Source organism: Centruroides sculpturatus, unplaced genomic scaffold, assembly GCF_000671375.1.
Source record: "Centruroides sculpturatus isolate CEXI.00-Female unplaced genomic scaffold, Cexi_2.0 scaffold960, whole genome shotgun sequence".
In the NCBI taxonomy this organism is placed as follows: domain Eukaryota; kingdom Metazoa; phylum Arthropoda; class Arachnida; order Scorpiones; family Buthidae; genus Centruroides; species Centruroides sculpturatus.
Window position 1 is genome coordinate 95930 of NW_019385621.1, and position 15939 is coordinate 111868.

The 15939-nt window shown below is 27.9% G+C and overlaps 1 protein-coding gene across 1 annotated transcript in view; it reads left to right on the plus strand.

The window, feature by feature from the left end:
- The first annotated feature begins 2773 nt into the window (after positions 1–2773).
- The window catches only part of LOC111640676 (MARVEL domain-containing protein 1-like), a 30337-nt gene continuing 17171 nt past the window's right edge, over positions 2774–15939 (plus strand). The window contains exon 1 of the mRNA XM_023386715.1: positions 2774–3204. Within this exon, the coding sequence (XP_023242483.1) occupies positions 3040–3204 (165 nt within the window). The 5' untranslated portion in view covers positions 2774–3039. The remainder of the gene's footprint in view (positions 3205–15939) is intronic.

The following is a 15939-nucleotide window of genomic DNA, read 5'->3' on the forward strand; positions in this document are numbered from 1 at the left end:
AGTTTCATGTTTTCTTTCATTATAATAATTATATATTATATTAATATTAGAAATTCAATTATAAATAATAAACTTTAATTTTATAACTGCTTATCAAGATACAGGCTGTCGTGTATTATACAATATTTCCTTTTATTTTTCTGTAGGGAGACACGATAATTATCTTAATTCTTCATATTTAGTTTCAATTTGATATGAAAATTTCAGTTATAATCATATTTCAAGTTATTATTATATTTTTTCTTTTGTAGGACGAAAGAATTAAAGCAACACCGTTTCACTTTAACTTTTCTAATTCATTTAAAACAATTAAATTTGAAAAAAAAACTCTAGCTAAGTTTATGTATAGTAAATCATTATTAAACTTTTTAAATTTTATTTTTAAATCATAATAAAATTTTATTTAAATAATAAAAGAAAAATTTATTGATGTAATTATTTGTCTCCAAGCTGTGCCCCCCAGAAAACTTTTTGAGGATTCCCATGATCGCCGGTAAGAAATAAAATTAAAATTTTATATAATTCTTACAACATTACTGACAGATTAAAAACTATAGTTATTGAAATCTCATCAAAAATATTACTGATCGTATTTTGAGTTAATAATTTTATGCATAACTTAGGCCTATATATATATCGAGAATTTTGTATTTTTTCAGATGAATCTATGACTCTTCTAATTTTAAATATATAATACAAAATAATTTATAACAGGGAACTTAATTATTCTGAAATAATATCCTTAGTAGAATGTTTGTATACTTAAGATGTAAGACAAGTAATGAAATTTCTTAAAGAATGTGTTATAAAATTGTTTTTAAGATTTATTATATTAGAAAAAATTCTATAAAGAGAATCTAAATTATATAAAAATAAATTTCGTATAAGTATATACAAAATTTGTTTTTATATAATTTGCCTGTTTTTACACATTTCCACATATCAAATAAATGGTTATAGTTACTCAACAGCTATTGATATTGCAATATTAGTAGGAACATTTAGAAATTCATCTATTTTTTATCACGTGTAAAAATGTTATGTGATGTTAAAAGCAACAAGTAAAACCAGTAGGTAACTGGTATAGTTTGCAACATAATATATTTAGATTATTGTTATTAGGTTATTCTATCTCATAAAAATTTTATATATTATTGATATCACACGAAAGCATTCATATAATTCTAATGGAATTAAATGCTTCTAATACACGGTATCCATTCATATCGATTCCTTCTGATATATATTGATAGTTGTCGTGGAGGATCCAGAAATCTAAAGGGGGCTAACACAAAAGTTAAATATATTTGAATAATTATAAATATCTTTTATTAACAAGCGCAAAACGATTGTATTGCAGGACTGACGATGTTTGACATCAAAAATGTTTTTAAAAATAACGTTTCGAAGTTCGAACAAATAAATTTTTATTTTTGTCAATGGAGAGTGCTGAAGTCCCTGTAGACATTGATCCTCTCTCCTGATGGCTGGAAAATACATTTAAAATAAACATTACAGTATTTGCATTTAAGCATTTAGTAGTATATTTTAGAAAATATAAAATGATAAATTGTTCTCATTTTATTTTCAAATAGCGCCATTTATACTGTTGTAAATATTTAGCGTGGAATGAGCTACGAATTAGATCAAAATATGCGAGAAAATTAATTATATAGTTTACACCATACTGACCATGAACAGTTTGATCATATAACTAGGCCATTTATTAAGGATTATGAATCCCTTAATTGAAGTAATTTAGTAAAGAAATCATTATCGAATATAGGAGAAATTCTTTGTATCAGCATAACTAATCTGCTATTTGGCTGACAGCCAGCATTTTATTTATCTAAATACACACTAAATGTAATAATTGTAAGAGAAAAATTATAATACTTTTGTTTAATAAAATATAATATATACAATATCTTCCTTTTCATTTTAATTATATTTTTGAGATAATAAATATGCATATCAGCAATAAAGATAGCAGAGTTTAATATGATTAATCAATTTTATGATATCGAATTTATAATCTGCAACTAAATATTAAATGCAACGAAATTTAGTTTTTATAATTTGATTATATAGAGTGACTAGAAAACCTAAAATCCAAGCATTATTAAATTTATTTAAACAAAATAACTGTACGTGCACAGTTAAATGATTATTCGTAGATAAAACATTGTAGACTTTGAAAATGTTTTCTATTTTCTCTAAACATAGCCAAATTTTATTTGATGCTTTTTACGAAATTTTTTGGATTTAATGTTTTAAAACCTTTGCATTATTCATAAAATAATTGTCTTTTTATATACCGTTCGAAAATTTTGCTTTAAAGAGATTTATTGCTTCTATGATTGGATTGATGGGATGAAACAACGCGACACACGGACCATGTGGCAAGGGTATGTGACTTTCGGGAGGACTTTCTGTGGGAAATTGACCCCTATATAGTGTTAGACACTTGAAGGAAACCCGGAAAACTCCACGTGGCTAGCCCATTGGCAAGGCGCGAACCCTATGTTCAGTACTTTTATTCACCTGGCTGCAGCTGCTATTTTAAATTATTAAATATATCTTACAATTAAAATATTTCATTTTCATATGCAACAATTTGCATTGTAATTTTGTCGAGTATAAGTAAATTATATNATAATCTGATCAGGAAAAACATTTTTCCGCTTTCCAGAAATTATAGGTGTGAAGTTTAAAACCGTACATGACCTTGGACGATTTTATTGCATAAAACAAGGGAACTGGCTTCATTAAAGTAATAAATTATCTTTTGAATGATAATACGAAGTAAACAAAGTTTACGCTTATTCCAATAAAACAGAAATATTGTTTTGACGGAAGAAATAAATCGGAACTTTTGCTGGCGTTTACAAGCGCGGAAGTACGTTTATACCAATAACACGAAGGAAGCGACGCTATTGGACTAAGAACCGGTTTAGTGACTTGAGGGGTTCAGCCACGCAGGACGACCTGCGGTATGCAATAACACTGACGATTTATTCGTAGCCTTACGAAGGAAACATGGCGGGCGAAACCACGGTTCAAACAACACAGAAAACGGAGACTCGTACCAACGCTGGAATATCAGTAACAACGAAAACCGAATCGACTGGAATTTTAGATGGTTTGCATCTCAATCCCTGGTACTTTAAAACTATACCTGGAATTCTGAAACTTGTTCAATTGGTGAGTATTATATAATTTATCCGTTTTACATCCCTAAATTGTAAATTTAGTTTTTTTGTTTTTTCAAATTTCGAATTTCCGCTTTGCAAATTTTTAAGGGCGTGTTAATTCCTTCCCGGTATCCTTAACTTAAAGATGTTACGAATATTCAACGTTGTTAACCTTGTTTATTTAATTGGATTAATTCTTGGTCAATGTTAAAGGAAGACTTTTTTAAAATATTAATTATATCTTGTGTCATACATTGCGAAAATTTTGTTATTTATATTCAAGGTTAAACATGGCGAGAAAGCATTTCCTTAATATCCTTCTAATATTCTTAAATATATTTAAAGGAGTAAATGTTGCGTGTTACAACTTACGGTCATAGTTTTCCCACATAATTTTCTTTTTAAGATTTTATCGAAGTGCCTTTCAGTTTCTTTTAATGGGCAATGATTAGATTTTCCATGGTTTCATTTTTATAAACAAATTATAAAAGTTATTTATTTTAGTTTATAGAATAGTTAGAATTTATACTAATATATAAACAGAACATAAATAATTTTAAGGTTTATATGTGGGACAAAAATAAATAAAAACGAAATGAAATGTGAAGCTTGACTTGTGTCCAATTTTTTTTTTTTTTTAAATCGGGAAAAAAATAAAACGAGATTACCTGACAAGTGACAAAAAACATCCGGTAAATTTAACAATTTTGTGCTTGAAGAATAAACGGGAACGTTTATGTCACGTAAGGAAATATCTATCCAAAAATTTAGATGGGAAGTTCGGTTACTGACTTTTCCGTTATTCCCAGTAAAAGAATCTTATCTAAAAATCTAAACTAAATTTTATCGCACGTATATGTATTATATTTTACGGTATAAAAAGAATCAAAATATAAAATGATACTGGAAATTATTATAAATAAAAGTAAGTAAAATATATATTAGATACTATTAAATTCTAAACGTGTTTATTTATTTAACGAAATCTAGGAAATAATTATATAGAAATTCGATGTATACTTAATAAACTTTTATCCATATTTAACACGCCTTCGTAACGTGTTGTCGAAGGAGAAGCGTGATGCTAAGGTGGTCTTCAAACCTGTATAAGGTCTGTGACTTTTATACGCCTTCTTGACTTCTCCCTTTTCTGCTTTTGGCAAACACGGTATCTAAAGAAGAAAAATAAATATTCATTTGCGATAGAAAAAACCCGGACTTTATATGGAAGTAACAAGAAATCGCAGTTATGTCAACAAATCTGCAGTTTGTTATAGAAATGATTATTTAAAAGTTTAATCTGTTATATTTATTTTAACGTATTGACTTTCTTTCAATTTATTTAGTTACGAAATCCAATGAAAATGGTAAATATTTTTTCATCTCCAATATAGCTTATCATTGAAATATTGTGTTTTCGTACTTCCGCGTTCTTCCCTACCTGTACATCTTATTCTACCCCAAGGCTCAACCTACCATAATATTGATCTATTCACCTTAGGCATTACTTGTTTTACTTCATTTCGACGAATCACGATCTATCTTTGACTATCAAAGTCCTTTCATGATGTACAGGCAATAACGAACGACCTTTCTATATTTTGCGATGGTATTATTCTTAAAGTGAGAATGACGCGACATATTCTGTTATTACATCTATATCTGTAAACTGTGCTGTATAAAGTATTATGTAATATAAATAAGCGATATTTAAAAAATTCAGATACAAATTTAGGTTTTTATTTATATATCTGATATCTAATTATATACCCGTTGATTTATAATAAACAAGGAACGATAATGCCTTCGTATCAATTGAAAACAATTAAAAATTCTCATGCAGAGTGTGATGCAAAAATTCTTACGGTTCAAAGGGTTTATTTCGGTTCATATGTAGAATTACACTTTGTTTTCAATTCTCGTAAGTTAATTTTACGATCTTTTAACTGTTATTCACTCGCTTTGTCATGCATAAAGTAGCCCATTTTCATCCTCTTCACCGGATGCAATGTTCCACTTCATAGGAACACGTGTTATTCTTAGGTGAAAAATCACCTGTCCCTTTATGAATCCCCATGTAGAAAATGACTAATCACCAATTTATGAGACTGTATAGTTTAAAAAAAAACTTGTTTTTATGTTAAAATTAAGTTAACGATCTTTAACCTTTTTAAAGAAAACGTATGTAGTTTAGAAAATCTCCAAAAGACTATGTTGATACGTTCTGGTTCAGCGAACGTAAACCTTCGTCGAGCTGGGGTGGTTCTGCTAGTTGTACAAAGGTCATATTTAATTATCGTGGCTTAATCAACTTCCTGTCTTGGATAGTTTCTGCTCTTTCCAAACCTTACGTCTACAGAAGAAAAAAACTGGATTTAAAAAAACGAACAAAACTCGACTATCAAAAATTTTTAAATAAAAAAAAAATTGTTAGCATCACCGTGAAAGAGGAGTTGCAACATTCTTATTGTTGGTTGATAGGTTGAATAACTTGGAAAGAAGGGCGTTTACATTTGCAGAAAGCAATTTTTCACTATCAAGTCTATTTTATCTAGAAGTGGTATAGAGCTATAGTATATGATTAGAGATCCTTTATGAACTTATTCATACGAAAACGTTTTTATTTATTACAAAATCAATTTATGTTATTGCAAGTATGAAAATGGCTCTTTTCTAGAAAATAATTTTTATAACAATCAACTATGGATGAAAGAAATCACTATAAATAACTGAGCAAAGTTTATTCCAGTCTTACCTATACAATGCAACTCGGCTCTTGATTTAACCAATGAGGTCACAATAAGAAGGAAATGGCTTTCAAGGCCAAAATCAGGTAGAACAATTTATTTTAAACTTATTTTTTCTCTTTAACATTCAATAGCATGACTTAAGAGGAGTTTAAAACATTGTATAAATTTTCATAAAGTGATTCTCTAGGCCAGTATTATTATTTACAAATTACACAAATTATTTTAATAATTCCATTTCTGAAATTAATAACTCGAAGATGACATTATATATTATACTTAATAGGCGACTGTAATGCCTAAAACTATCCTAGCGACTAACAAAGTAAATAATGTATTTCTTAATAACCACTTAACTTTTATTTTGACTAACGTTTAAGTTAGTCAAACCGTTTAAATATGTTATAAACTTACAGTTTATTTTTATTTTAACTTTTATTTCATTATATAAACTTATTTATGAAAGTTATCGGTATTAGCAAATATTATAAACAATTATGAATCACTTATTGGAAAAATTTCGTTTACTTAATTTTATTGCATATTCTTAAATTGATAACAGATTAAATCAGACAGATGTATAAAATATGTCGATAAATCTAATTTTTAAAAATATATTCAAGTTAAAACATTCCAATTTTTACGGTAGTATAAAGTGAATTAATAAGCAGGCTATAGAGTTTCATGTTTTCTTTCATTATAATAATTATATATTATATTAATATTAGAAATTCAATTATAAATAATAAACTTTAATTTTATAACTGCTTATCAAGATACAGGCTGTCGTGTATTATACAATATTTCCTTTTATTTTTCTGTAGGGAGACACGATAATTATCTTAATTCTTCATATTTAGTTTCAATTTGATATGAAAATTTCAGTTATAATCATATTTCAAGTTATTATTATATTTTTTCTTTTGTAGGACGAAAGAATTAAAGCAACACCGTTTCACTTTAACTTTTCTAATTCATTTAAAACAATTAAATTTGAAAAAAAAACTCTAGCTAAGTTTATGTATAGTAAATCATTATTAAACTTTTTAAATTTTATTTTTAAATCATAATAAAATTTTATTTAAATAATAAAAGAAAAATTTATTGATGTAATTATTTGTCTCCAAGCTGTGCCCCCCAGAAAACTTTTTGAGGATTCCCATGATCGCCGGTAAGAAATAAAATTAAAATTTTATATAATTCTTACAACATTACTGACAGATTAAAAACTATAGTTATTGAAATCTCATCAAAAATATTACTGATCGTATTTTGAGTTAATAATTTTATGCATAACTTAGGCCTATATATATATCGAGAATTTTGTATTTTTTCAGATGAATCTATGACTCTTCTAATTTTAAATATATAATACAAAATAATTTATAACAGGGAACTTAATTATTCTGAAATAATATCCTTAGTAGAATGTTTGTATACTTAAGATGTAAGACAAGTAATGAAATTTCTTAAAGAATGTGTTATAAAATTGTTTTTAAGATTTATTATATTAGAAAAAATTCTATAAAGAGAATCTAAATTATATAAAAATAAATTTCGTATAAGTATATACAAAATTTGTTTTTATATAATTTGCCTGTTTTTACACATTTCCACATATCAAATAAATGGTTATAGTTACTCAACAGCTATTGATATTGCAATATTAGTAGGAACATTTAGAAATTCATCTATTTTTTATCACGTGTAAAAATGTTATGTGATGTTAAAAGCAACAAGTAAAACCAGTAGGTAACTGGTATAGTTTGCAACATAATATATTTAGATTATTGTTATTAGGTTATTCTATCTCATAAAAATTTTATATATTATTGATATCACACGAAAGCATTCATATAATTCTAATGGAATTAAATGCTTCTAATACACGGTATCCATTCATATCGATTCCTTCTGATATATATTGATAGTTGTCGTGGAGGATCCAGAAATCTAAAGGGGGCTAACACAAAAGTTAAATATATTTGAATAATTATAAATATCTTTTATTAACAAGCGCAAAACGATTGTATTGCAGGACTGACGATGTTTGACATCAAAAATGTTTTTAAAAATAACGTTTCGAAGTTCGAACAAATAAATTTTTATTTTTGTCAATGGAGAGTGCTGAAGTCCCTGTAGACATTGATCCTCTCTCCTGATGGCTGGAAAATACATTTAAAATAAACATTACAGTATTTGCATTTAAGCATTTAGTAGTATATTTTAGAAAATATAAAATGATAAATTGTTCTCATTTTATTTTCAAATAGCGCCATTTATACTGTTGTAAATATTTAGCGTGGAATGAGCTACGAATTAGATCAAAATATGCGAGAAAATTAATTATATAGTTTACACCATACTGACCATGAACAGTTTGATCATATAACTAGGCCATTTATTAAGGATTATGAATCCCTTAATTGAAGTAATTTAGTAAAGAAATCATTATCGAATATAGGAGAAATTCTTTGTATCAGCATAACTAATCTGCTATTTGGCTGACAGCCAGCATTTTATTTATCTAAATACACACTAAATGTAATAATTGTAAGAGAAAAATTATAATACTTTTGTTTAATAAAATATAATATATACAATATCTTCCTTTTCATTTTAATTATATTTTTGAGATAATAAATATGCATATCAGCAATAAAGATAGCAGAGTTTAATATGATTAATCAATTTTATGATATCGAATTTATAATCTGCAACTAAATATTAAATGCAACGAAATTTAGTTTTTATAATTTGATTATATAGAGTGACTAGAAAACCTAAAATCCAAGCATTATTAAATTTATTTAAACAAAATAACTGTACGTGCACAGTTAAATGATTATTCGTAGATAAAACATTGTAGACTTTGAAAATGTTTTCTATTTTCTCTAAACATAGCCAAATTTTATTTGATGCTTTTTACGAAATTTTTTGGATTTAATGTTTTAAAACCTTTGCATTATTCATAAAATAATTGTCTTTTTATATACCGTTCGAAAATTTTGCTTTAAAGAGATTTATTGCTTCTATGATTGGATTGATGGGATGAAACAACGCGACACACGGACCATGTGGCAAGGGTATGTGACTTTCGGGAGGACTTTCTGTGGGAAATTGACCCCTATATAGTGTTAGACACTTGAAGGAAACCCGGAAAACTCCACGTGGCTAGCCCATTGGCAAGGCGCGAACCCTATGTTCAGTACTTTTATTCACCTGGCTGCAGCTGCTATTTTAAATTATTAAATATATCTTACAATTAAAATATTTCATTTTCATATGCAACAATTTGCATTGTAATTTTGTCGAGTATAAGTAAATTATATTAATTCATTGCTGTACGAAAATGGTCGTGCGTGAAGAGAGTTTTAATACTCTTGACTGTAGCCTAAATGTTTGTAAGGGAAATAAAAGTGAGCAGTTTTTCTATCAGCAGACTTTATCCAGAAGAAAAAATAATAATATAAACAAAATAAATATTCTTAAAAAAATAATTATTATTAAATATCTCAACCCCATTGAATTCCCATCCCCATTAGTCCCGGGATGTCATGATTTTATGAAATTATGGTAAGAAAACCTTCAATCAGATCTACTACAAACGAGATCTTTAACTACAAGAGTTCAAAAAATACTTTTATTTATGTTTTTCCAGAGGGAAAATAGATGAGATTTTCTAATATAAGATTGAATTCTAAATAAAAGTATTAAATTAAATACTTTAAATTATTTAATTTACAATATGTCAATATTTTTATGTCTGTATTAAGTAATTTTTAAAGATATAATATTTTAAGTTAAATTACGTATAGACTGTCTAGTATACACACTTTTTAAACAGCTATAGGGTTTAAAATTCTTCAAATACTTAACACAGTACATTATTTATTTATTTCGTTATTAAAAGTTAAAGCCATAACATAACATTTAAAACTATTAATATACTTTAACAAGACTAAATAATTTAAATAAGTCGATTTTTTAGCTCGATTTTTGTTTACTTGAATTTTTACAAATATATTGTGGTAAAAATCAAGGGAGTACGGCCAAGGGCTACTAAAGGAATACTACAAACAACTACTACAAAGGGCTACTACAAACAACAGTTATTTAATAATAGAAAGAAAGAGGAGATTCACAGAGAACAAAGACAAATGAATTACACCAAACAGCTGATAAAAAATGACCACAATCAACATCCCACACAAAGAGTGACGCACAGAACTTTCAATTTATTGTTTTCATTTAAAGACATATAATTCGTTTATATCAATAAGAATATTGCATCTTTGAACTTCACTTCATAATTATGTATAGTACATGCTGAACTCTAGCATCTACTGTACTGTACATAATTTAGATTTTATTACTTGATACTGTAATACTGTACTGTGAATGCGAGAATTTTTCTATGTACGTATTTTTCGGTATTTTTCTTGTGCGTTTTTTTTCTGGTTAGGTTTTTATTCATAGACTAGATGAAGCTTAAAAAGTTAAGAATAGTAAAATAACAACGCTTTAACTAAACTTTGTACCCTTTTATTTATAACTTAGAAGTAAAGATAAACTAAATTTAAAACATAAAATAAAAATAAAATCCATTTTTCTTATCTATATTACAAATGTAAACTGTGAAATGATATGCGAAGGCAAACTTGATTCTCATAACGAGTCTGGATAAGTAGATAATATATGCGCGACTTCCGGAAAATAATAAAAGATAAATAAATTATTTTCCGGGAAGAAACCTTGACAAAGTAAAACCGCATAAAAATTCCGCAAACGTAAAGGTTGCGTGTATATGTACGGTATATATAGGCTAATTCTGAAATAATCTAAAAAATAAAGTCTAGATTTTATTCGTAAAATCCCGAAAAGATTTAATAATAATACTTTATATATATTTCAGATATGTTTAATTGAAATCTTATTTTTAGATTTTATTTTTTAGATTTCTTCAGGAAATTTTTAATACCCTTAGTTTACTTCAGGAATAAAAATAATAAATATTTCTGAAAGTTAAGAGATATTGTATCTTGTACTGTACAACGTGCAGTACATTTTGAAGTTTTAAGACTGGATCCATTAAAAGTGCATAAAATATCCTTATAATGGACTCAATTCAGAGCATCGTAAACATAGTTTTCCTCTATAAACTCATTCCCATATTGTTTGTCGTTCGTAAATCGCATTGGGCCGGATTTCTACTTTAAATTAATATAATGAGTAAATGAAACATGACCATTTTTTTAAAACGACTAAATTGTTTCAGTACGTTAGTATCTGATAGACTATTGGTTATTTGAGAGAACATGTAATATAAGCCTATATGTGGAAATTCGGTCTTTGAAATTTTATAGTGTAGAAATCATTGTGGTTGTTTTGATGATAGAGCAAAGCGCAAACAAATTTTATTGCAAGTTGCATAAATACGCGAATGAAATCCATAAACTGATAAAAGAAGTGAACGGTCTTTGGAGGTTATTTTTGCATATTTTTGAAGAGATTTTCAGATATTAATGGCAAAAAAACTGCCATAAACAATCAACAACGATTCTAATTTTAAAAATCAGTTTTGGAAGATATTTTCGTATTGTGTATAATGTTCGTATTGCGTGCAAATAATTCTTACGATGATGGAGACTTAATTTAACATCAATAAAGAACAATCAGTAACGTTTCAACGGAAGATTTAGTAGAATGAAAGATTTGAATTAGGTTCGTTCCGTACTGTTTAACTGATGAACAAAAGCTTTTTGGACTTGCAGCAGAAGTTTATTTAGTCGGTTGATCATGATTATTTCTGACTCGATGCTATCGTAATGGGTAACGAAACATAGAGCTTTCAATGTGATTTATAAACAGACCATGCATTGAACGGCGATTCCGAAACACAAAAACTTTCGATTTCAAAAAATAAAAAGCAAAAGTATTGTTGACAGGATTCTTTGATAGCAAAGAATTCACAAAGAATTTGTTCCGCCAAGTTACACAATATAAGTAGTATTATCTGCAAGTTTTAGATCGTTTGACTTAAAGAATTTGTCAAATAAAGTTTCAGTTTGAAAAAAAAAGAAAGAAAGCAAGTTCCTGCTGCTTTGACATTGACTATTATCATTTTTTTCAAGAACGTTTAGACAAAGCAGGATATTGCGGAATTAAATCTTATTTTTCGATTTATTTCTCATAGAATGTTTTTTTTTTTTTCCAAAATAAAATTAATGCCGAACAGAAGTATTTGATATATAGATAGGATATATAAGTTACAGTATATTATCTTTTGTATCCTCAAATTTTGCATCTCTGCGTGGCCTTGAGAGCTCAAGGACATGCAAAGAAGCTTTACACGTTTCACCACTTATTTTCTTGACGGTGCTCAGCCGCTTTCCTTTGAATATTTTAGCTGGACAAAAATGTTTTGTACTGATCTCGAGAAACTCTATAATTACATAATTTAAACTATGCCGTTATCTTTCATAGAATCCATGGCAGAGGTATATCCGGGGAGAGTACTTATGGTATAGTAGCACCTCTTGACATGAAAGCAATCAGATTTGTTACTTCAAAATAAAAATAAATATAATAATTCATATCTCATGACTTCAATTATTTAATATTATGTAACTGAAGTAATTCTAAGGTAAATGAGTGGCATTCTCCGAACAATGGCAGGCCTTGGTCTCTCCGAATCTACTGTATCTTGAGCAACATCCATATTCTCAGAATTCTGGATACGTCAATGCCATGATCGGGGTGCATTGCGTCTAAATTAACGAATAGTCCACTACGGTTTACCTAAATTTCAGTATAATTGCATTTAATTATGACATAGTAGAAGCGAGACATTGCTTAGTGCAATCTTTGTGCTTACACTTTATGTGGAATTCGACTATTATGTAAGAAATATACTTTTAGCTGTACTATAATCAAGTTTATTTTTGTTTATTATATATTACCTATAATCAAAAATGCTGTAAAAATGTAGGTAAATATTACTTCACTTAAAATCCTGCTCATAATTAAAAAAAAAAACAAAAGTAAAAATAAGAAAAGAGAGAGTAAAAATACTTTTTGTAACTGTTCCCAACAATAATTATTTATAGAGAATGTTATTTTATAAGAGCAATCAATTGCAAAATAAGAAAGTTGAAGAACAAATTATGAAGGATTAAATATATAATAAGAGAGTACAGTTCAAAGTCATACAATGATAACAGTTTAACTATGTTATCATTTGTATCAATTAACGTATTATTGTACCAACTTCGAAACTTTGTCGTCAGCATAGAAAATTAGCAAGTACTAGTATTTTGATTTTAAGGGAAGTTTGCAATTTCGTCATTCTGACTCATCACATCACATTATGATAATGTTAGAGAAAATTGGTTGGCTGATTGAATGAAATTTAACTAATTAAACGACCATTAAAAGTTTGTTTCTTTTTTACTTTCCCGGCTGTTATTATAACAGAGGAAGAGTATGGCAATCGGTCAAAAAAATGACGCCCCCCAGATTTTTACATTTTTAGACTCAGGGACCTTAAAACGTCGAAAAATACAAAAAAAAATCGTTTTTTTAAATGTATGTATGGTTGTTTGCTTGTATGGAGGAACACGATTTTGTTCACCCTGTTTGAAAGATTAATAACTCTTGTGCTTTTTATCGAAAATTTCTGAACTTTTGCAGGGCGATTTGTATATTAAGATGATTGTTGCTATTAAATTTTGGAGGTTAAAGATCGACGGGGTGAGGAGATAAAGGGGTCGTGTGTATCTCCAGTAGTTATGTGCCGTATCGTTAAAAATGTATATCCGCGGATACGGATGCGGATCTTAACTTTCGTACTTAGTCGGCGCCACTGCGTGTGACCTTGGACCGATAGTTGACGCTTTGCGTTAGTAACGCGACGTATTTTGACTTGCACTGCGCGTGTTTTTGTTTATAGTTTAGTGCAGTGTTTCTCAACAGTGGTGATATCGCCCCCATGTGGGCGTTTTTCCATGTTGAGGGGGCGATTAGTAACAATTTATATTTTGGGGGGGCGAAAAACAATTTTCTGGGCGATATAGTAAAACATTATATTAAGAATAATTAGATATTTTATTCGTTATATCGTACAATAATTAAAGAAATAACATTATACTAGCCACTAGTCTATTCAATGCAGTACGAATTGGCGTTAGCCTTGGCTCTCGGAATCTGAATTTTGAAGTGAAGGGGGCGATACTACGTAACGGTTTTATTGAAGGGGGCGATAATACGTTGAAGGGGGTGACGATTCGTTAGAGGTTGAGAAACACTGGTTTAGTGTGAAACGGGATAGCATAGATTACGTTTGTATTTTTGGAGTGTTGAGTTAAGTTAAAATAAAAACAATGTCGACAAAAAAGTTTGGCAGTGTAATATGGAAATATTTTACAATAGTAAATGATTTTTGCATGATAAAATTTTTGCAATATGAATGTGCCAAATACGTGATTTTAAGAAATAAAAAGTGATTTGAATTGAAGTTGTTAGTATTTTATTGCTACCTATCTTTAAAATTTCATATAAGTAATGAAATTCATTAAGGTAAAAGATCCGTTAAAGATCCGCTAAAAAGTAACGGATACGGATACGGATCTTTTTTTACCTCGGATATCCGCGGATACGGATATGAATACGGATATCCGGCAATCACTAATCTCCAGACTTAGTGACGAGTTTACTGGTTATATTTCTTTTATTATAATTTCTTTTTATATAGGGGAGATCGGGGCAAGATCGGCATGTTAAGCTTTACTTAAATTTTGTGTAATAAATACTGCTGTAAACTGAAAAAAAAGCTTTGCATATTGTCTATTGGAATGTTACCTTACTANACAGAAAATTACTCTCACAAAACAATGTGCACATATAGTAATTTTTATGAAAGGTAAGGATGCATGCACAATTTCAGGTTCCACAAATATTTATAATTGTAGATGTTGCACCTGCCTAGTTATGGAACTGTGACTAGGTATTACTTATATTTTAAATTGTTGATTATATCTTACAATTAAAATATTTCATTTTCATATGCAACAATTTGCATTGTAATTTTGTCGAGTATAAGTAAATTATATTAATTCATTGCTGTACGAAAATGGTCGTGCGTGAAGAGAGTTTTAATACTCTTGACTGTAGCCTAAATGTTTGTAAGGGAAATAAAAGTGAGCAGTTTTTCTATCAGCAGACTTTATCCAGAAGAAAAAATAATAATATAAACAAAATAAATATTCTTAAAAAAATAATTATTATTAAATATCTCAACCCCATTGAATTCCCATCCCCATTAGTCCCGGGATGTTTTGACTAACGTTTAAGTTAGTCAAACCGTTTAAATATGTTATAAACTTACAGTTTATTTTTATTTTAACTTTTATTTCATTATATAAACTTATTTATGAAAGTTATCGGTATTAGCAAATATTATAAACAATTATGAATCACTTATTGGAAAAAATTCGTTTACTTAATTTTATTGCATATTCTTAAATTGATAACAGATTAAATCAGACAGATGTATAAAATATGTCGATAAATCTAATTTTTAAAAATATATTCAAGTTAAAACATTCCAATTTTTACGGTAGTATAAAGTGAATTAATAAGCAGGCTATAGAGTTTCATGTTTTCTTTCATTATAATAATTATATATTATATTAATATTAGAAATTCAATTATAAATAATAAACTTTAATTTTATAACTGCTTATCAAGATACAGGCTGTCGTGTATTATACAATATTTCCTTTTATTTTTCTGTAGGGAGACACGATAATTATCTTAATTCTTCATATTTAGTTTCAATTTGATATGAAAATTTCAGTTATAATCATATTTCAAGTTATTATTATATTTTTTCTTTTGTAGGACGAAAGAATTAAAGCAACACCGTTTCACTTTAACTTTTCTAATTCATTTAAAACAATTAAATTTGAAAAAAAAAACTCTAGCTAAGTTTATGTATA